General features: G+C 41.7%; 1 protein-coding gene across 2 annotated transcripts; it reads left to right on the forward strand.

Moving 5' to 3' along the window:
- Positions 1-13622: 13622 nt before the first annotated feature.
- APOH (apolipoprotein H) lies at positions 13623-20568 on the forward strand. Of its 2 annotated transcripts, XM_008638663.2 has the most exons (8): positions 13623-13734; positions 14849-15025; positions 15645-15741; positions 17063-17139; positions 17693-17881; positions 18488-18667; positions 19139-19336; positions 20172-20568. In XM_008638663.2, exons 1-8 carry the CDS (start codon positions 13671-13673, stop codon positions 20240-20242), a joined length of 1053 nt encoding a protein of 350 aa, XP_008636885.1. In that variant the 5' UTR covers positions 13623-13670; the 3' UTR covers positions 20243-20568. The 2 variants fall into 2 exon arrangements, with proteins under 2 accessions (XP_008636885.1, XP_017596263.1); XM_017740774.1 differs by lacking the exon at positions 14849-15025 and having other exon boundaries at positions 13634-13734.
- Positions 20569-23768: the final 3200 nt, after the last annotated feature.

Raw genomic sequence — 23768 nt, forward strand, 5'->3', positions numbered from 1 at the left:
ACACACTCCCCTCACACACACACACACACACACACACACACACACACACACACAAAAGCTTCCCTCAACTCTCACGCACACGCTCAGAGGTTCCCTTAAAACACACACACACAGAATCTCCCCTATCACTTTCTCTCTCTCTCTCTCTCTCTCTCCCACACACACTCACACGCAGAGGTTCCCTTATCACACACAGACAGAAGATCCCCTCGCACATACACACACAAAGAAGGCCCCCCTCTCACTTTCACACACACAGAGGTTCCCCTCACACCCCCTGCACACAGACCGGCTCCTCTCACTCCCCCCCCCAGCTCTCTCCATGCACACGCAGACTCAGCAGCCCCTTCTCTCTCTCCCTCACACACGGCAGCTGCCTCCCTCCACGCACTCACACACACCCCGGGCAGATCACAGACAGTGTTTCCCCAGTGTCAGCCATGGAAGCCCACACCTTCCCTCTCCGCCAGGTCCCGGCACCCCGGTCCGGCAGCAACAGGACGGTGACCTCCATCCCTGCTTCCATCACTGCCTCCCTTCACCCGCATGAGCACAGCTGCCACACCGTGCCCAAGGCATAGCCACCACCGTGTCACAGAGCACGGGGAACCTGCACCCCGCTGCTCTCGGCGGCCTTTGCCACACGCGCTTCCTGCAGCTACCCCGAGAATCGTTATTCCTCCACCACAACAAACACAGTGCAGCCATGTGCTCTCCTCCACACACCTTTCCCCTTCCTGCCACTCACAAACGCAGCCACAGATGTGTGAGCGCTGGCAGAGGCCACACTGAACCGTGCATCACACAGTATCAGAGGATGTCCTGTCCCCTGTACTGTGCCATGTATCTTTACGTATCAATGTAAACATCCTTAAATATTTCTTATTTCAATACAAATATCCTCAACAAAAAGTGTAGGAGACATTCACCAAGTCTCTTTCACTAATTAGGGCATTCAGCACATACACAACAGACTTTTACCTTGGTTTTATGTCATCAATGCCATCAAGTATTCCATAAAATAATAGACCTGTTCATCTTCATTTACTCACATAACACACAAAATGTTCCCAAGTCCCTGGATACAGAAACATCTGCCCATGGCATCCTCTCATATTAATACACTTAGAAAAATAGCACATAAATAATGACTATGCTAATATAAAACCTCAATATATACATTAAATACAGAGACACAGGATTAATCATATTGTTTTTAATAAATGTTATTCCTGTGGTTACAAATTTACACATATGGGAAATAAGCGCATATTGAAAGTTCTACCCCAACGTATCTACGCACTTGTCTGTCTGTGTAAGCATGTGTAATATGTTTCATCTCTCAAGAATGAAAGCCAGCTAATTAACTCGAATTAAGTCTTATTTGCTGATGGGAAAAGTGCACATGGACACTTAGCACAGAACAGAAATAACTTGCTACATGCTATTTTACTCTTAATTTAAAGAGTAATCTCAGTTTCTGGGTGCAACCTGGCAGAACTGGAATGTCCGTGGCATTTCACCAAATAACCAATGACACGGATAGCCCTGCTTTTCTCTAAACTTAGAGAATCACACCAGATGCCCTAGAAATTGTTGCCATATGCCCTTGCTTCATGGATTTTATTTTGTGAGCAACTACTTCCAAATTTGATTTGAAATCCAGTGAAATATAAAGATTTTTAATTTGGTCCCCACCTATTCTGCACATGTTTCAAATCTCTTCTTTTTCTTTAAGGGAATAGATTTTTCTTGCCTTAATCAACTTATGCCAAAACATGAGGAGCACCAAGAAACATTTTGTACTCTCATTAAGGGTTCTGTCAAGAAGCGTGAAACATGTTTATTTCCATTCCTTTTGTGCTGTATCACAAACAGAGCCACCAGAACTGGAGAATCTGAAATGGACACAACTCGAATTACATCAGGTTTGGGGCAATCTGCATATTTTGCTGTTCCTTAAAATCTCACAGACCTGCTGAGTCATTTTGGATTCCAGTTTCTTTCCTGCCAGTGACTCTGAACCAGCTTCATTCACTGAAACACTGGCGAGTGCCCCAGGCTCATGTCAGGCCCCAGGGAAGAGCCAAATGACACCACTCACCACACTACAGGATCGCATTAGGATTGTTTTACTCTCTCTGTAGAGCAACTATTTAACATCAAACCTATTTGTACATTGTGACTAGATACCCTAGGCAAAGAAAAGCTCTATTATGTGTGCCCAGACAACCGGGTAAACCCTTATAGCACAACTGTATTTAACATACAACTGCTTTTACTGCCGTAGGTTGGATACACAGCACTTATGCAGTGCTTTTATTATATTTACCTTCAATATCAGGCTTTGTCACCATGCCCAGGACACTCTTACAGTGATACCATAGGGGAATGGTGTGTTCCAGTCCCAGACACCTTTGGGATGTGCTGTTGTAACACCTCCCTTGTTGGGAGGTTTTTAATTGCCTGAATGCTCATTTTTCCTACTCTGCACTCAGGTCCTATGGGTGATACAGGAACTCATCCCTCCTCTGCAGTAACAGGAAGAAAGACGTCTGCCACCTCCTCCTGAGTGCACACATTCCCCCAGCAGCCCATGACTTGCTCTTCTGCCGAGGGAAGTGTTTGCAATTTGTGTCTGGTTTAGGCCATCTGGACGAGGAGTCAGCATTTTCACTGTTTGTGTTCAGGCATATACATGGTTATTGAATCAGAGCACCAGCTTTTCCAATCTCCTGGCCAGCAGCTTCAGAACTCCTGACTCCAAATTGCCATTTACAGGGTCTTCTCATAGCAAATTTACTGCTGTGTGACTATTTGGATAATATCCTAGAGAGTGTCCCTGATAGAAGTTCCCATTGGATGACTTAGGAGGTTTTTTTCTCTAAAGAATTTGTTTATTGCTGTAACAAGCACAACTTCTTAAGTCCTTTCTTTATTTTCATCAATACCACCCTTGGTCTGTAAGTGCATCTGGGTTCATTTTGGAACAGGTTTCTCATGAAATGTCTTTGTTTTTACTCATCTGCTGGAACAGCAAACAACTGCCTGCATCACTTTTTAATAAAAAAGCAGTTTAAAAAAGGTCTCTTTCCTAAAGAAAACATGCATGTGTCTCTGTTCTGCCTTGGATCCATTCAAAGAGAGCCAAGGAGAACACCTTCATCAACTGCTTTGGCAATTGCAACTGTTTTATTATTTCCTGCTTCTGAGAAATGCTCAACGAACAGGAATCACTTCCTGCTGGACGCCTATAAGGAAGTTCACAAGCTAATTCCTCCTCACATTTCAAAGCAAATCACAACCGCTTCCCTCTCTAGAGAGTCAGGAGGACAAGTGCCTGTTTTCCAAAGCCCTTTTTGGAAGGATGATTTAATCATTGCCACACAGCTGCCTAAAACTTATTTGCTTCACCCAATCTCATCTTCCAAAGGAATTTCCACAGAGCTAGCTCATGAGACATCTCTACCAGCAACTATTGGGGGATAATTACTTGCCATAATTAGGTCAAAACCAGTTACCAGTTTCCACTATTTCATGGACTTCACAGTGTAACCTAAGAAGCCAGGTTTTCCTAATTTATTTTTTCCATGCAATATAAACTTGGTTTCTCTCTTTGTCTGAAATCACCCATCGAGTTCAGTGTTGAAGTTCCCTTTCTTAAGGTTTGACCAGTCTTGTGGTTTTCCAGATCCTACTACAAATCCATTCACAAAGAAAAGCCTGTTTATTGTTCTTCCCCCGCCTTGGCAACAATATACCTTAAACGTTTCCCAAAAATAGAAAAAGGTAGGATGTGGGAGCATAAATAGGTTTCCTGAAAAAATTATGTGGAAAAGAAAAATGGTATATTATAATAATTAATGATTTCCCAGGGATGAAATTGCAGTCCATCGATACGTCCTAATCTGGAAAATCCTCCTTCCCATTGTGACAGATAAATGATGACATTATTTCAACTTGAGTTTCCTTGAAAGTCATGCAAAACCGATTCCTCATGCAGAAAGCTTGTGCATTATCCTCCCAGCAGCTCTCCATAGAACTGGAAATAAATGGCTGATCATATACAGAACATTGAATGTAAAGTAGTTTTTTTTTATATCAGTGTTCTCATCAGAATACTGAGTGACAACCCATTGCTTTATTTTCTCGTATCTCAGGAGTATGGGGAGCATGGTAAAATATCTCCTAGTTATGGAGCTGAATCAGAGCCTGATGCCGTTACACACTGAAAAGTGATGGGGTCCTTTGGGACGTTTCCTGGATTTTGTCGCTTTCCAGACTGCAGAAACAAAAATTTCTGCCTCAGTTGGAGTATTTGCTGTCATTGTTGTTTTGCTGATTTTGTCCTTTCCACCAGCAATTGCTCCAGAAAAATTTTGAATATCTCTTCCAAAAAGAAATTCACACTCCTTTGAGTGTGTCAGAACAATTCTCTTGTGTAGGCAAACTTTCAGTCTTTGACTGTACACACAAAAAAGGCAGAAAGACTGAGACTTTGAAATACAAACAAAGCGCTCAAACCATGTGGAAAAAACAAACTGCTCTTGTACCAGCTAAACAAGCAAGCCTCTGTGATTCATTTAGAGAAACATGGGGCACAGGTTTGTAAGGAACAAAGTAGGTGGGTTTGGCCAGGGCCAGATGACCCCTGGAATTCCTTGCCGAGAAGAACCAAACACACAGGACCAGCGCTGGTGGAGGGTATGAGCTGGGGTGGGCCTGGGGGTGCAGTGGGCTGGCCTGAGACAGACAGAACTTGGATGTCACAGGCCAAACACAGAGCACAGCTGGCTCAGAAAGTTCCCTGAATGGAAAATGCTCAGAAAGTGAGAGATTCTTTGAAGGAAGTATCCTGCTTGCTTTCCTCACTTCTCCTCAGGTGAGCGCCCGCGGTCACTGTTAGAGACAAAGCACTGGGTGGGTTCGATGGGCCCCGCCTGAGCCACCACCCCCATCACCATGTCTAGGGCCTTCCTTTTCTTCTTTAATTTAAAAAAAAACCAAACCCATTTACTGTATCATTGCCAGCTGACAAAAATTACCCTGAAAAGCCTATTTTTCCCCCAGTGTTTTTGCATTAAAGTGTATGTTGTACCTGGAGTGTTTAAGTTTGCAGGTCAAGTCCCTCTGTAGGTACATCGAGAGGTGAGGCCTTGACAAGCAGAATATGTCACTGTCCTGAAACCTTCTCCTGACACTGTTGGAATCTCCAAAGGGCTTTTCTGATGTTAAACTGCTACGAAGAGTTTTGTACTGCTTTGTACTGCTCCATTGCTGGGAAACATCAGCTCTGGAATATCAGTCTGTGAAGCAGCAGAGAGCTCATGATAGAGCAGGACAACATCGCTTCTTAATGGTGGTTAACACAGGATCAGGAAATCCCAGAGTCACTGAGGTTGGAAAAGCCCTCCAAGACCATCAGGTCCAACCTGTGGCTGATCCTCACCTGTTACCTGCTCAGAGCACTGAGTGCCATGTACAGGCAATCCTTGGACACCTCCAGGCATGGGGACTCCACCACCACCCTTTGCAGCCCCCTCCAATTCCTAACCACCCTTTCCATGAAGAATTTTTTCCTGATATCCCTCCTGAACTTCTCCTGCTTGAGGCTGTGTTTTGTCTTCACCGGCACTGAAGTAAAAGTGAAATTTCCCACTATTTCAATGTGAGCAGAAAGGTGTGGGCTATTTTATTTACCATATTCCCACAAATCTTCAATTGAAAGGGATGATTATTTTGTAAGAGTAGAATTTTGCCTTGTGAAGATGAATTGTAAATAGTTATTATGTATATCATACCTCAACTCATTATTTCTGACAGCTCAATAACATTTATCAGAGACACAGGAAATAGTAACTTTCATGTTGCATTTTGTTTATTCCAGAGAACAAATGTGAGAGAAAACCAAAATTGTATCAGCTGGAATATCCAGGACATTCACTTCTTTTCCTGTGCCACCATTATATGATGACAAGTTGACACAGGGAAAGCAGAATGACATTTCCAATGGTAAGATTTCCAATTATACCACGTCCGTCTGTGCTCTGCACAAGTGTTTACACTCCTGGAAACACTAATAATTGAAATGACAAGAGTTTGGCTGGACAAACACAGCTTTAAAACATTTGTTTAATTTAGAGGGACTGAGAAGTGACAACACTGACGCACAAAACAAGCTAACATTAATTTCAAAAAAACATTTCCAAAGCCCAGAGTGGTGGTAACTGAAAAATGAAGTGTGGAAAACCTCTGTGCCACAGAGAATGCAGGTGAAGAAGGATTCTGTTTGTCAGCACTGAACATTCATTCAACTCCCCACTAGAACTTACATTAAAAAAAAAAAAAAGCAGAAACAGTCCTTTAACGACAGTGGAGACTATTTTTGGTCTTTTAATACAGTATTGTGGATTAAAGACTGGAAAGATTAGCAGCCTAATACATATCATAACAAGGGAACATCTCCTTAAGGTTGCCTGAAGTCAGTCTCATGCTGCCATTCAGGTTCACAAGCTACTGTGACCTCAGTAGCTCCAGAATTCCTACCTGGATGTAAATAAAATTATTATTTACAGGTTTCAACATGAATTGCATTTAAAGTAGTTTTCTTCCAGAAAATGTAATTTTAAAAGTCAAACATCTCACCTACAATGCTGCTAAGAGAAAAGAAGAACAACCCAGGGCATTCCAAATGAAAGTGCCACTGGATTTTATTCCGGGTGTGTCGTGCCTGAGAGACAAGAGCTGGGCAGCTTGGTTTAAAAAGGTTTTGAACACTGGTTAAGCCAACCTGTACAGAGGAGTAATATTATTCAACTTGACTATAGCCATGGGGAAAAAAATGCCCTTCTCATTAATGACCACATAATTAGATGACATGAGGGAGAAAAAATGAGATTTTTTTTCCCCTGGAAATAATAATCAAAAAAGCAACAAAATATGCACTGAACATACTTGTGTTTTCTGTGCATTTTCAATTTCTGTAATAAATATTTTTCACTTTGTAAAGTGCTCATGATCTGTTCTTTCCAAAACATCTGGACATCTTCTCCTTTCCAAACTTGAATTTATGAGAATGTCACTGATATCAGTCAATGCTGGAACAATTGCAATTTTATTTCATTCCTGTTGCCAAAATGCTGGCAGCATCATTCTGTCTTCCTGGGCAACGAAAAAAATCTCTGTGTGCAATGAATAAAGGAAAAATGACCTCTGATATTTATTTTTCTTATTTTTACAGAAGATTACAAAATAAATGCCAAACTCCAAGAAGAGCCTGGCTTGCTTATGGTGCAGATTACACAACCAAAATCAGAACTTTTAGAGATACACACACATGTGGAGATTGTCAAAGCAGCTGAGTCAAAGATTTGCAGATTGTCAAAGCATTCTGGAAACCACAAGATAGAACTGCATCTTCCGAAGAAACCAACACACCAAAAATGTCCTTTAATAAAGTGAGCACTTTTAAAAGCATGGCCTTCATTTTGTTGTCCAAATAGGATTTGAGCCCTTCAGAAAATCTGATTCCAGTTATTGATACCGGCCCTTCCAAAATCTGCTTCCTCTTAGGAAAGCTTCCCTGGATTTATTGCTGCAGATTAGAGGCTGTCACAGAGGGAAATTAGTTTATTGAGATCTTCCTAATGGTCCCCACCACAAAAGAAGCATCCCTGTGGTACAGCACAAATCTGTTAACAGGATCCAGACACAGAATAATGTGGTGCCACGAGCATCACACACAGCCTCACCCCAGAGGTGGAGAAGCTTCTACAGCAGTACAGCATTTCTAGAAAAATTCCTTGCTTGAGACAAACCTGTGGCATTAGCTCTAAACTCATCCACTTGTGTTTAAATATTCAAGAGCACTCTTAAATACCAGCTCATAAAAGTCAATGGTCTTCCCTCCGGATCCAACATTTCGTGGAACTTTCAGTTCTGAGACTGCATTTTTAGATTTTTCAGACTTGTCAGTCAACAGTAAAGTGAGGAATCCCCCCTTTGGAGTAACTTGCTAAGAATACAAGCATATATATAAACATATTTTAAAAAATGGAAATATATACAAATTAAATGAATAAATAAATATATTTTCTAAAATATGGTATATTATATAACATATATAATATGTGTTATATTTTATAATATATATAATGTATTATAAAAATATATTAAAAAAACCTTAGCCAACTATTAGTGCTGATTAATAAAGATCTGGGGAAAAAAATCCTGATCTTGTAATTCTGTTAATTGTACATAAACTGATTCAAATCACATATTAAAACATTGCTAAAATCCCATTTAAAAAGCCTCCAATAAAACCAATGACAAGACTTGGACTGGCGTGGGAAGGTTTTGGGCAAGACCATAAGGGAGATCAGTATCCACTTTTTGATTGCGCTGTACAGGAACTGAGTCACAAAGAAGGTAGATTTAATCATCCGGAACACTCTGGACTTGTGCCCAGAGAGAATTTCCCAGCTGATATCCGTGGTTAATACAGATCCCAGCATCTCTCTGGACTGGGGCTGTCGATTTACTGGGTGACACAAATGGAAGTCTCCAACAGGGCATCGATCCCAGACACATACCCACCCTGTTCAGTGGAGGTTTTAACATGGATGAATATCCCAAATGGCTTCTCCGTGGCTGATCCTCTTATCTGTCACTTGGGAAAACCACAGAGTGGCAGGAAATAAATCTGGTGGAAGCTGGGCTCTCTGATAGCGCCGCGGCACTGTGCCAGGGGAGGCTGGCGGGTTGGGAGAAATCCTCCATTGGCAGGGCCGGGGTCACGCCAGGGTGAGGCCTGGCCAGGATTCTCTGTTGGATCACAGGGTGGGAAAATGCTAAGGGCAGTTTGATGTACTGAGTGTAAAGTGCTTTCCTGCAGCAGAGAGTGCTCCTTGGAGAACCTGCAGCAGATCCTGACCAGCTCTGACCTCTCTCCAGCTTGTAAACAAGATGACAACTGCAGGCAATACACACACACACAGATATCTAAAATAATAAAAAAAAAAGGTTAGACTCTGCTGTCACAGAAATTTGTGGAATTCAGCATAATAGAAAGTGAAAGAATAATGATTAAGAGAATCTTGAAAGCTTTGTTGAAAGCTTGATGGGAGAAAAGAAGCAGTTTGGCTTGAGCATGGAGAGCACCCTGACTCTGAGGCTTTCTCTCTGATGGCTTCTCCCTTGAATGCACAGAGGGGAAGGCAAAAAGGTGGGACCAACCAAAAAAAAGGAGGGAAAGTCTGTGCCTCCATGCTGTGTCTCGACATTGACATCTGAAAAGTTGTCCCTTGCAGATCTGCTCCCTGCAGATTCAAACTCTCACAGAGAATAATTTGCCCCCGAGGCTTCATAATTCTACATTCCCGAGGAAGAAATTTAACATGGGATTTTTTTAGACAGCGTTTAGATAAATTTATCAGAGGAACAGACTGTTTCACAATATTTGGGTCACAGTAGAACTGTGAGAGAGATTCTCCGGGTTTTCTGTGCAGGAAATGAGAAGGCGGAGAGGAGGAAGGAGCTGTAAAATGCTCTCTGGTTTTGTACACTGTGAGTTTAATGTATGTGAAAACTGGAACACCTTCATGCCTCTGCAGGAGAATACAGGCCTCTGTCACCTGGAAAACTTGTTAGTACCAGCCCTCTGCCATCTCAGATTCACACAGGAATGGGGATTTTAACATCCACAGTGGGTGCTTAAAGTGATTTAAGATCCAGGACTATAATCATATTATTTTGCTAACTTCAGAAAAAAATTCAGGAACATCAGTGGTAACTAGGAATGCAATTTTCCCCTAAAATTTGCTACTGATTGAAATTAATATTTTTAAGAATTAGATAGTCACTGTTTACTTTTTCTGTGACTGAGACATTCTGTCAGGTCAGTATCTGTTACTGCATGTTTACCTCCAATGACACAGAATCATTGAATGGTTCGGGTTGGAAGGGACCTTAAAGATCATCCTGTCCCAGCCCCCTGCCATGGGCAGGGACACCTTCCACTAGACCAGGCAATAAAGAAATATAAATAAATTTATACACACATATATGTATTTATATAAAATTTCACTGGAAAATAATATCGTGCAAGTGGATCTGGGTTTCTGGCTGGCTGAACATGACAACGCGGTGACCAACAGGTGGAACAAAAGAAAGAGTGGGAAGGGTGCTGTAATCTGAATATCTGATCCTTGCAGGTAAAGGATGAGATTGCTGGTCCCATTGCTGCCCCAAAGCCAGCTTTCATGCCAGAGAAATCTGAATCTGCAGCAAGCAGGGGCTGGCACACAAGAATGGCTGCACTCAGACCTCTCCTTAACATTCTTTCTCAGTGTCCCCAGTCAACACATTCCTGTTGATTTGAGAAACTTCAGCATCTTTACCTGGCTGTATGGTGCATTTTGTGATTGAAGAAAAGCCATAAAATCTTGAGAACAGAAGGTAGTGCAGACCCAGCCCTCACTGTCCAGCAGGACAGACCCCCAGCAAGTCTGTGGCAGGACCAGAGTGACACATCCTATAACATCAGGAAGATGACAGCACCAACTAGAGAAGCAGAACAACAGGTTAGAGGGAGGACAGAAGGTCTGCCTCATTAGCTGGGAACTGTGACCTCACTGACCTTCAGTCTGCCTGGTTCTTGAAAACTTCCTGTGTAACAACTCCAGGAGAGACCAATTCCCGTCTGAAAGCCTTTGCTTACCTTATTATCTCGTGTCCTGATTATTGTGTCTTTTCCTATTGTCCTGACAGCTCCAGTTCATCATGGTGTCAATGAAGAATGGTGCTGCACAGATTGCTTTTCATCATCAGTTTTATTTTCCTCTATTTTTTCCTCCTTCTTCTTCATTTTTACCTTCACTTTTAAGGCCTTTGCTGGCTTATCCTGTTCCTTTCTCCCATTCCTTGCAGAAACCCCTCTGATCAGCCAGCAATGCCAGTCTCCATCATTTAATTCCTGCCTTTTCAAACCTTCACTCTTAGTCTCTGCTTTGCTGCCCTTCGTATTTTAGCCGGGGCAGCACCACTTCTGCAAAGGTAGTTTGTTCACATCCTCCTGCATATTGTCCCTTTAGGCTGTGTTAGCACAACCCCAGGTAACAATCAGACTGCTGGGATACTGATCTGGCTCACATCACACTGGCTGATACCACCTCAGAGTGTTCCTGCCCTGCTTTCTCTGCTTGCAGCTGCCATGTCTTTCTTTAGCATATGACAGTATTTGGGGTAGAGACCACCACTCTGCTCTGTGCTTATGTGGTCTCTGATGAAACAAAATTCTGCTTCATTATTCGGTTTGCAGGAGCTGTAATATTAAATAGCTCACATGTGAAAGGAGTGGGCTGGATTTGATGGAAAATCAGCTGATGTATATAACTGCACACAATCACAAACACAGCAAGAACTAGGTCGGTTTGCTCATGCTGTGCCAAGGTGAATCCATACAATAAAAGTCACATCTTCATAGAACCAGAATGGTTTGAGTTGGAAGGGACCTTAAGGATCATCTCATCCACCCCTGCCATGGGCATGGACACCTTTCACTATCCCAGGCTGCTCCAAGCCCTGTCCAGCCTGGCCTTGTACACTTCCTGGGAGACAGGCCACAGCTTCTCTGGGCTACCTGTACCAGAGCCTCACCATGCTCACAAGGAACAATTTCTTCCCAATATCCCATCTAATCCTGCCCTCCTTCAGCTTAAGGGCTTTCCCCCTTGTTCTGTCCCTCCAAGCCCTTGTCCCAAGTCCCTCTCCAGCTCCTGGAGCCCCTTTAGGCCCTGGAAGGGGCTCTGAGGTCTCCCTGAAGCTTTCTCCTCTCCAAGTGAACACCCCCCGCTATCCCAGCCTGGCTGAGAGCAGAGGGGCTCCAGTCTCATGATTAACTCAGTGTGCTCCTCTGGACTTCTCCAGTTCTGGAACATACACAGTTATTTTTAACATACTTTCAGATGTTTCTTATTGCAGAGAATAAGTTTTCAAGAAGAATCACAACATTGGCAGTTACTCTGCGCTTATGTGAAATATGTAAATATTCATTCCCCTGTCCCTTTCACATGCAGTTTTAAGTCTCAATTTTAGGAGCACTAAAGTTTTCGCTCACAATAATCGATGGGAAAATGAACGCGCAGGTAATGTAACTTTTTTTCCTTGTTTTTTAGTAGTACAGAAACGTTGGAATTTCCCGTTTAAGGCAGAGCGCGTTGCGTCCCCTGCTGCGCGCCAGAGGAACTGCGTGTGAGCAACACCAAAATGCCCCAACTTGCTGCCATCCATTCCCGGTATTTTAAACACAGAAAAGGATATAATCCAAATATCGGGCAGATCTAAGGAAGGATTTAAGACAGAAGCAATAAAGTTCATTACAGCAGTGTGCCTTTAAGGGAAAAGCTACTTGTGAAAGAAAGGAGGAAGAAGCAGGCTGTGACAAATGGAAAAATAATCAGATGTAAATACAGAAAATTAAGTCAATCTTTTTCTGTTGGTTTAGCAGTGGTACTTTGCCCTTCAGCAATGTGTATTTGGTAAATACTCTGAGTAGGACATTCATAGCCTTTTCTTTCTGAGAAGAATAGCATGTTCCCAATTGTTTAATGTTGTGGCTAAAATTTTTGTTTCAAATACAAACAGAGAAATTTCATAAAAAAAACCCAAACAAACTATTGGAGATCCCAGCAGTAAGAGCTTGACATAACCCAGCTTCTCTCAGAGCTTCAAATGTCCCTCACTCCCCCTCACACGCTGTGAGTCAGCAGGGGAGGAGGATACTTAGATTAGAAACACCAAACTGTGGAACAATCATTACACAAATGTTATTTTGGTTGCACTTCAGATGCTCCTGCAGTTAAAATCTGCTAAATTAGGAGAACTGCAGTGATCAGAACCTCAGCCAATACCTGTTGAGTTCTGACTTGATGACCCAAACTTGCAGCTCCGAAACAAGGCTTTATGCCACCCAAAAATATGATTTATAACCCCCTTGTCACAAGTAAGCACAAGATTCATCATTTCAGCCTTCCTGCAGTGCTGGCACTGAGCACTGTCTCTGCTGCTTTTGGTTATCTGGTAATTGGGAGACAACAGGAATCAGATCAAACTGGGCCCTGAAGCCTGAAGTTTCAGGCCAGATCATCATCTATGTAAACTGGCATGAGGTTGGTACATCACTGGAGGCACATGACAATACAATGTAACTCCAAAACAGACCAGTTTGCCTTAAAATTGTCTTGCTATAACTATCAGGAGTCTTTGGTACACAGAAATGTCCACGCTCGAGTGATAAACATGAGCCTTGGAGTGAGAGTTCTATTATTCAACCCAATTTTGCATTCCAAATACCCCCATCCTACACAGATGTTGAGAGTACTGTTTTTCCCAACACCATCAGTCCCAACAGGAGAAGCTCTGCAGAAACAACCAGAGAGGAGCCTGTGTGGAGCAGAAATTGCCATCTGAATTCCTGCATTATGCACTAAATGAAACATGTGATGGTTGCTTCAGCCTTTATTAGCAGCGACACAAGGAAGCTTTTATCTTCTGTTTACTGGGATGGAAATAAACACAAAGAGTTAATATGTAACCATCCTTTTGTGGGTGCCCTCGTTTTAAGGGAAGAGCACTGGCCTGGGGGGCACTCGGGACGTCGGGGACTGGCAGGGATGCACCCCCTGTCTCTGCTCGGGTGCCTCGTGGCTCTGAGCCACTGTGCTCTTGCGTCCAAAGGTGAGTGTCTTCCACTTCCTATGGGCAGCCCCATCCTGAAGTGGGAATGGGTGAAACTGGAGAAAACAATGGGATTTTAAAGCCTCTAGATAATCCTGGTCAAGAGTTTTGAACAGGGGTTTTCTCTAAAAAGCTTTTCTTCTCTTTTCCCTTTCCATTCTTTCCTCTGTCTCTTCCTGTGGCTGTGTACAAAAGTATAAAATGAAGGAAAGCAGAAGAAATGCTGACAGATGTTGTGGGACCCAGGCTGCCTGGATGCCAGGGGGGAAGTGTGTGTGCCAGCAATTAACCTGCTCCATCTCTGCTCATCTGCTCACTCCTCCACGCCCGCACAACTCCTGCCTCACTTTTCTCCTCCTTTCCTCCATGCCAAGGGCTCTGGGAACTGTCTCATGTCCCCTCTCCCTGTGTTTGCCATTTATTTCTCCATCCTGAGCCCCGTGTCCCTCTGTGCTCTCCCCACAATGCCAGCAGGAGCCTCTCTCTGTGTCCTCAGCAGGAGCTCAGGCTGCACCCTCTGTTCCTCCGTTGCTGTTCCCTCCTGTTCTCACCCTCTGGGTGATGAGTTGTTCATGCTGTCAACGTGTTAGAGCTGTTTGGGAATCAGAGCTGTCTCATGTAACAGCGGGTCTACTCCAGTGAACAGAAAAATTGGAGAAACCAGAGGAAAAAAAAAAGAAACTTAATTACAAGAAAAAATACCTGATTTCAGGCTGACCCCACCAAACTGATTTAGATTAAAAATGAAAGGCATTCGTTTGCTTCTAAGTCCCTCTCACCCTGTTTTTTCCAAGGTAATTTACTGTAATTGACTCACTTTGTGCACCACCTTCATAAATCTATTTTGAAGGAAAAGTGAATTTTAGTTTAAAAAGTGACATAGAATCTAATTGGGGCCATTGATAGAGATGCTGGGGAGAAGAACAACATGGTTTTTTCTGGCTAATACTTACGGCCACCATCAGCTGCCTCAGTTAAGACAAAAGGACAGTGTAGCTCAGGGCAGGGAGATACTGTAACTCATAATAATAGCGAATCCTCTGCTACTGTTGAGAAATAAAAACAGCTCCAGTTTTTTTACCCAATTTCTTGTAAAATATCTCCTCTCCTCCAGTCTGTCCCAGGCCACCAGAAGTTCTCTTTGCCACAATTAATGTAGACAAAAAGGTGTATGAAGTGGGTGAGGAAGTGGAATACACCTGCCGGCCCGGGTTCATGCCCAACAGTGGGCAGAGGAAGTACACCTGCCTCCCGACCGGCAAGTGGGCCTTCAACACCCTACTCTGCCTCCGTGAGTAACAGCAACTCCTGCTCCTGCATTTACGGCGTGCATGGATCTGAAAAGGACATTTTATAATCCATGTGAGGAATGGGATGTATTTAAACAGATCTCTCTCCAGAATACAGATCTCTCTCCAGTTTTTCCTCCCTCACTTGTTGGAAGACAGCAAGGCGTAGGGGAAGAGGGGTGGTAACAGGGGAAGGATCTTCCCATCCATGTCCCACACTTCCCTTTAAGCCCCTGCTCCTGGATGGGGATGGAGATTGGACCTGACACTGTGAATCTTCATCTGCCCCAGCCCAGCAGCACTTATTCTCTAACAGCACACACTGCTTGATAACCCCTGCATTTATTGCATTCCTCAGTGGACATTTTTATCATTTCAATGCAGAGAAGTTACGTTCCTTAGACAATCAAGTGTTAAAAATATTTAATTACAAAAACTTGTATTTTGATAGACACATAGAACAGCCAGACTTGTGGAATGTAGTACATGGGAGTGGAGAAATATGAAAGACACCAGGATGAATCTTTATGATCTATCTACTTGTTCCCATTATAATGAAATTGTTATTTCATGCCTAATGAGATAATGTTATCCTTTTTTAAAAAAATATTTAATACACAGCAAAGAGATGTCCCCCTCCTCCCCCGCTGAAGAATGGGAAAATGGATTTTGAAGAGTTCCAGTACCAGAGTACTGTAACTTTCTCATGTGATCCAGGGTAAGTGTTCCCTTCCTCATGCTGACAAATAAACAACCTAAATCACATTGTAGTATCACCCATCTGCAAGACAGAGAACATAGAAAACTGCACATAAAAACTCATCTACATTTCAGAAATCATTAAAAAAAAGCCTGTCTGGTGATCCACCTCTGTCCAGTCTTGGCTATAACATTATGGAGCTTTGCTACTCCAAAGAAAAGTCTTACAAACATGGAAACCACCAAAATAGCAGAGATAGGGATTTTATGCAAAGATTTATTCTGGACTGCTTTCCCCTGCTTTTCAAATCCTCTTGTTACATCATGAGATGAAATCCAACAGCAGTGAGTAGATAATCTCCATCAAAGTTATGCTGTCAGGCTCTGGAGACTGGAAATTGTGTTTCTATGCCTTTCCAAGCTCAGTAAATGAAAACATGAGGTTAATCCTAACTTACCTGCAGTAAATGCGCTTCTACACAAGGCTACTCGTTAGCTTTAGAAATGAGGATGCATTTTAAAAAATAGTTATGGTAAATGCAGGGAAGTATTTGATAGTGGCAGGTATTTAATTGTACTTGGGTAATTAATGACTGAACAGTGCTTTCCTGGAAGGTCACAGGTGAGACACAGCCTAGAGCTCACTGAGAAGTGCCAACAGCCTCAACAACTTCCTTCTGTAAAACAGGAGCAAGATAAGGAATAAATAAATTCAACTATGACACCAAATGTAGCAATGGGACTTCATTTGATTTTGCTAATTAGAATTTACTGGTTTTCAGCTGTGTGCTATTGAAATGCCAGACACGTGATGAATATTTCTTTAAAACCCAGAGTAAATGCTAATAGTGTGAGTGCAGAGGATGGGAGAGAAGTGTGTAATGTGCATATGGAAATTGAAATGTCTGTGACTAAAATACAATAATGCACCTCAGTGACTTTAGTTCTTAAGAGTGCTGAGTTCTTTCCAATATTTGATCCTAATTGCCATAATTAACTAGGAAGTCCTCCCAAGAAACCATAACATTTGCATTAGCAATCACAGATCAATGTTTGCTATTTACATACATCCATAGTATTAATCAATCGTAGAAATTAATATGTAAAACAGAATATAAAGTTGAAACAACAAAATGTCTTCTTGTATCAAGCCTTCTGCCTGGATCTTTGCAATATTTGAATATTAACAATTTTTCAGATCTGATTCTAGAATTCCTTTGAGGTCAGGAATTGCTAAACTAAAGAAGGATTTCAGAGTTGGACTCTTAATTCTGTTCATGAGAAATGACAGATCTTTGATTGATCTCCCTGTTCTGATAACCAGGACTGTTTGTTTCCAGCTACAACCTCGTTGGGTCAAGAACAAGCCAGTGCATGGCAGATGGAAAATGGACTGGAACTTTTCCACAGTGTCAACGTATGTGTTTCAATAACAAAGAACTATTCTATCCTTATTCCTATTCCAGAACAATTGCATTCCATTGCTCAAATTATATATACTCTTATTCAGAAGTCTCCTCTAGTGCTGTGCAAAAGCTGGTCAGGAAAAATCAAGCAGAATGCTGCATATTTGGTTTTATATGTGTGGATTTTAGAGAAATACACTTTAAAGGTCTGTACAAAAGGTCGGGATCAGGGATGCTATTTACAGCTGAAGGTAAGATGCTTATCCACTCAAATTCCTCCTCCCTGTGTATAAAAAGAGGATATTGTCATGCCTTTGTACTTATGCAGGGTTTTGCTATAACCTATCCTGCAAAAACACGTTACTGAAAAGCAATAATATTGTCTGAAAAATCCAGGAAAGCTCATGAATTCCATACTCTGAGGCCCCTGTCACTTTTAATTTAAACTATGTTTTGCCAGTTATGATTCCATGTGGGTTCATGTAGTCATAAGAATGTTGCTCCTCTGATTCTACAATAATTATATCTTTAAGCCTTAATTTTCTCAATGCTGTGCTTTTGTAGCGGTGACTTGTGCACCTCCATTGCTCCCGGAATTCGGGGTCCTCTCTTACCGTCGCTTAAATCCTGGAAATGTCTCTCATTTCCTGGACACGATCCTGTTTGAATGCGTCCCTCCTCTCGCCCTGATTGGGAATGAGACAGCCACCTGCATGGCCAATGGGACCTGGAGCAGCATTCCAGTGTGCAAGGGTGAGTAACTCACTTTTATCCACACCAAAAAATATTACTGAAATTATATATACGGAACTAAATGAACAACAATATTTTAATTTTTTTTTACAGCTGTTATTGCAAACACACAGCACAATTATTCTGCAGTTGAATTCTGCAATCATTCAGGCTCGTGGTTCAAGGGGATTGCTAACCCACGGCACACAACCGGATTGACAAAATATTTGCTGCAGGTGTAAAGGTTATATAAACAAACCCTGCTAAACGTGGTGCACAGTGGGAAACCTGAGCATGGCCTCCAGTGTGCAGCCAAAATTTGATTCTAAGTGCTCAGATTCACCTAAGAAACAGTCAACCTGACTCTCAGTCCTAAAAACTTCCCTGCTTTTAGTAAAATTACACCATGTTTAAATCATGTTATAACCACAGATTGCAATAGATGTGTGTTTAAAACAAGAAATGTTTATTTATTTGTTGTGGTTTTTAAGCTCTTTCCCCTGGCTGTGTTTTCCTGTGAAAGAGGCTGCAATGAACCACCATGAAAGATTTTATCCATTTTTCAGGGATATAATACGGTGTCTTTTCAACCCATGACACTGATAAAGCTTTGGTTTTGTCCCCCAGTTGTCACCTGCCCCACTCCAATAGGAATAGAAAATGGGTTCATAGAGTTTGCTGTCCGCAGAACGTATCACTACAACGAAAGTGTCAGCTTTGGCTGCCAGCCTGGCTATGTGATGGAGGGATCCAAGCATTCCCGCTGTGAAAACACTGGAAACTGGTCCACGAAGCCAGCCTGTAGAGGTAAGCACACCCCCTCTCTTAGAAACCAGGAATCAAACTGAATTCTTCCATCAGACCACTGCTCTGACTGTTGAGTTGTCATTCCTTTGTGCTAGAGCTGTGCTCAAGAGGAAGCCAAAAAAGGAATTGCAAGGCCCTGATAATCTAAACCCACTCCCAACACTAAATGTTGTATGACATGATGTATCTGAACCGACTTCAGTGATCAGCCATGCAACTTTATTTTGTCTGAGTATTTCCTCTCCTCTTCCTATTTCACACCATTAGAAATTTTACTGAGGCTGGATTTTCACTGAAAGCTTTTGACCCTGTACTTCAGGGTCTGAAGTTGTTCAGCATTTTAATACCAGCAGAAGTTCTGTCTATATGTGGGACACATTTTCATTCCCAAATGTCACCTATACAGAATTCTGATGGCATCTAATCTACCCCCTTTTCAAACCTGTTTCTTATAACTGGATTTTTTTACAGCACCATGTAAAATACCAGTTAAGAAAGCTGTAGTATTGTACAATGGTGAGAAGAAGAGAGTTCAGAACGACCTGAAGGATGGCATTCTGCATGGGGAAACTGTATCCTTCTTCTGCAAGAACAAGGAAAAATCCTGTGCCTACACTGTAGATGCGGCATGTGTGGATGGCAACTTCACCCTCCCTGCCTGTTTCAAAGGTATGAGCCAAGCTGATCACAAACCAGCTCCTGGTGGAGGAATTACAACTGCTTTAATGTGGGGGACAATGTCATAATTCATCTTCAAGCCCTACTTGAGTGGCTATTTGAGTTATTGGGTATTTGAGTTATTGGGTATTTTGGAAGAAAATGGCCTGAGGAGAGAATGCCCAGCAAGAATTTTATTTTGGTTGTGTCAGAGCCCTGCTTTAATTCCTCTCCTGTTCTAGAAGATGTTATTTAAGGGTGGTCTAGCCCAAAGAAAAGGCCATACGTGAAGTATTCTGGGATTTCACAAATCCTTGGATCAGCACCTTCTTTAGGGATAAAGAGCCTGAACACTGCTGCAAGCTTGAGAACCTGATGTATTCCCTCCTATTCTGGTGAATTATTCCCACCTTATGCTGATAAGGAAAACACTTTGGACCGAGAGTGTTGAAAAGCAGCTGAGAGCTGTGGGGAAGAGTTGATGCTGGAGGAACTGCTTCACAGACACACAGGCTTTTAGAATAAATAAACAGACATTACCAACTTTGTTAGCAAGAGGAAATGTTTCACATTTGTTTTGTCAATATTCATTGCATAGAATTTTTCTTGTAAATTTTATTTTCATTTGTAAGTGAAGGAAAAGCACAGCCTATGCACTATGAAAACATCTCTCCTCACATCTGGCTTCTGATACACGTAGCTCAGCTTTATTAAGATAGAAATTAAAACAGTGTATTTCTTCCACCACTTTCACTATGATGCAAAGATTGACTGCTCACCTCGCTGTTGTTTTCAGCTATCACACGTTTCAAGAATTTAACCCAAGCTCTTCACTTGTCTCCAACAGAACGTGGCTTTTTTTCAACTCTGGTGAAGAAGGACCCCTCAGACATGAAAGCATGTGAAGATGAAGCCTGAAGCAGAGAAATAACACAGTACGAAGTTTCTGCCTTACTGAGACAGAACATTCCACATATGAGAGGAAAACTTAGGTCTTGTGAACGTAACTCTGGTCCTGTGAGTGTAAATTTCCAGGTGAACTCCGGACTCTGAAAGCTCTTTTCCCTCCCACCATCCCCACCAGTCTCTTCCACATCATTTCAGACATTAACTTCCATTCTCTTGTCACTGCTTTCTTCCAAATCCCTGCACTACTGCTTCGCTTTCCACATTTCCAACGTTTATGCAACTGTAAATGACTTCCTTAATAGCAGTTGCTTTACAATAAAGTGATTTTCAGCCACTACTGTGTTCTCATTTAATATTACCTAATCATCAATCAGATCCTTCATCTCTGGACTGATTTATAGCAAAAGGCCTTAATCATTAGTAATTACTGGGTTCTGATTCCATTAGCACTCCCCTGTGACAGGAAGTGGACCTTTAATTATAGAGAGACAGAGGGCCATGAGCCTGCGATTTTCCAGAATTTACGTAAGTAGAAAGACTGAGATTTCCCAATGAGTGTAGAACCCAAGTATCCAACCATGATTTAAACATCAGTATGATCAGAGAAAGGATTTTTAATATTTCTAAAAAAATTTGCCTAAGTTAGTATGACTATCTAGGTTTTTGAGATTCTAACTTCACCTGAAACTGTTTTAAACCACTGTTAATTTTTACCACTGTTTCAATATTACACAATATAATTGCTTTAGGTTGTTTTTTTTTAAAGAGAACTGTACACCATTGCGCAACAGATCCCTGGTCACTAAGTAGCTCTGAAGTAAATCGTACTTTTAATTTGATTTATGATACAGGCAGCACACTGGCATGATCCAGTCTGGCAAGTTTTGCGCTTATGTCTGTATTTTCATTCAGAAAAAGTAATTATAATTTCAACATACTAGAAAGTGATAAAGAAATATTTGTGGTACACATATAATAAATTGTCATGAGTCATACATGGTTCCCTCTGCAGTTTAAAAGCCTTTTCTTTGATAAAAAGCATGAGCTCTACAGTAAGTAATCCACTGCAGAACTTTTAAAAGGAACATTTAACATTAAGATCAAACTACTTGTGAGATGGTAGAGCTGCCATTAAAGAACTCTGAACATACTCTAATTATCTTTTTTCTTTTTTTTTTAAGGCTGCATATGAATATTTTAATAGTATGACTGATAGAATTTGTCCTTATGCTTCCTATTTTTAAGGAGAGATTGAGGCAGCTATTATTAAGCATTTAGTACTTTGTACTCAGCAACAATTTAATTTTCTAATGCAGAGACAGACAAATTCATGCTGGCAACTGAAGTGGGTATTTCGTTGGTGCAGTTTTGGTTCTGAACATGTTTAGGTGGGATCCTCAAATGATGTTTGCAGGCCAAGATATCCAAAACTCCTTCTAACACATACATAGATGAGCTGGCAGGAGCCAATTAATTTGGAAATCCAGTCTAAATGTCATGTGGATCCATCTCTGGGATCAGGATGTTCAGGACAGTTGCTGAGATAGCAAACACAGTTTAATATTAACTTGCGTTTCACAGCAAACCTTGTGAAGTTGGCATACGTAAACTTAGCACTCACTGCCACCCAAACGCTGCTTGCCCCTGAAATTACTTGTGTTTTGCACAAAAACAGCTGCCCCAGGAAAACTGAGGCTTTTCTAAGGAAGTTTTCCCAGTTCTACTTACCAATGCAGTAGGATAATGACAGAACACGCTGGCTGGCCCTGCTTCCTCACTGGATGTGCAGCATTGGAATACTTGAAAGGTTCACCCTTAGGAGTCAATGCTCACATGCTGAATTTATTATCTACTCTCCCGAAGCAAGAAGAGGGAGAAAAAAAATCTGTGACCTGTTAACTCTTTGAAGTAATGAGGTATTTGTGAATCACAACTTTTCAGACATGAAAGATTTGCTTAGAAGTTCTGAAAAATAATGTCTTGCAACTCCAAGTGTTCCAGAAGCTAGTATGAGGCAATGAAACCTGCCTTCTTTTTTTTCTATACTTTTGAGATGTTTGAAAAAATGCCTTAAGCTGTGTTCATGTTACTTGTGGCAACCTGCCGAGACAGTTAAAGAGATGAGAATATGGTAAAATGTGGTGAAAAAAAAAGGACTGAATATGCTTTACTTAAATGACCCTATTTTTACAATTCAAATTGAGAATTTGTTCTGTATTCTGGTTGGGATATCTTTGTGTTCTACATCAGTGTATCTACAGCGATTTCCTCAGGAGGGTCAGGGCACATCAGTGCTCCTCATGTCCAGGCTGCAGCTTTGGCTGGAGATGAGACCTCAGTCATTTCTTCAATCCTTTATTTTTCTTTATGTTTTTTTTGGACAGAAGTGATGCAATTGTCAAATCACTTCAGGTAGGCTCCAACCTCTCTGGCCACTCTGCTCTGCCTTGGGAAGCAGACCCAGAAACTGGATCTATTCCCTCAGGAAATTTCTCCTGCAGTAGTGGTTCCAATCATTGATTTTGCTTGGCCTCGTGTACTTTTTCATCATATTCCAGCAAGTTCAGTTTTTCAAAGTACTTTGTGATGAGCATGCCAGAGATATATTCAAATCTGAAGGCAACATGCAGAAACACAGCAGCCTTACTCTGCTGCAAGAATCTACCATGGACTTCACACAGATGAAAAGTTTCCCATATTCCAATATAAACTAGATGACAACTATTTTAAATTTGGAATTTAAAGATAATAAATCATCCTTGTAATGTACTCTTGAGATTCTACTGTTGCTGGAATACTCCACCACTGATTTTTGCACTGTTTCTATGCAAATGTGGGTTTAAGGCATGCTGAGTAGGCCCCAGTGTAGCTGTCAGAGCCATCACCCAATGAGCCCGAACACGGAATCATTTCTGCTGAAGATTAGCTGAGAAGTCAAAGAAAACAGCCTATTTCCTACTGTACGTGTAAGGATTTCTTGTTTGATGTGTATGTGCATCTGAATCGAGCTCAGAAGTGCTGAAGAGTTTGTTTGTTCGAGATAAAAGCACTTTAGACACTATACACAGAGCAAAGCCCATGACATATTTTGATGACAAGAGAAATAAATGAATCGAAGAGGTCAGAGGGTTTATTTGGGATCATACATACACACAATCATTTCATTCAACACAGGAAGAGACTGGACAGCTGAAAGATTTCTCTAATTCTTTTGGATTAATTGATGGTTTTCTTGAAATGGCTACAAAACAAGTACAACCCATGGGTTTTTTTGTAGAAGCGTCAGGCATGTGCTTTGAAATTCTTTCATTCCACAACACCCCCTCATGTTCTCTGTCCTTGGGATAGGACATGAACAACCCAGAAAACATGAGCAGTATGGAGCATATTTAATCGCTCTATTACCTACAAGAATATACTTGAACAGATTTGACTCAGAAACTGTGGATAAAATTGGATCTGCAATTATTAAACCTTCGTCTGCAATTTCAGTTTCTGGCACCCACCCCCCAATGCTCAGGATCAAAAGCTACTT

Source organism: Corvus brachyrhynchos, unplaced genomic scaffold (assembly GCF_000691975.1).
Source record: "Corvus brachyrhynchos isolate BGI_N302 unplaced genomic scaffold, ASM69197v1 scaffold218, whole genome shotgun sequence".
NCBI lineage: Eukaryota > Metazoa > Chordata > Aves > Passeriformes > Corvidae > Corvus > Corvus brachyrhynchos.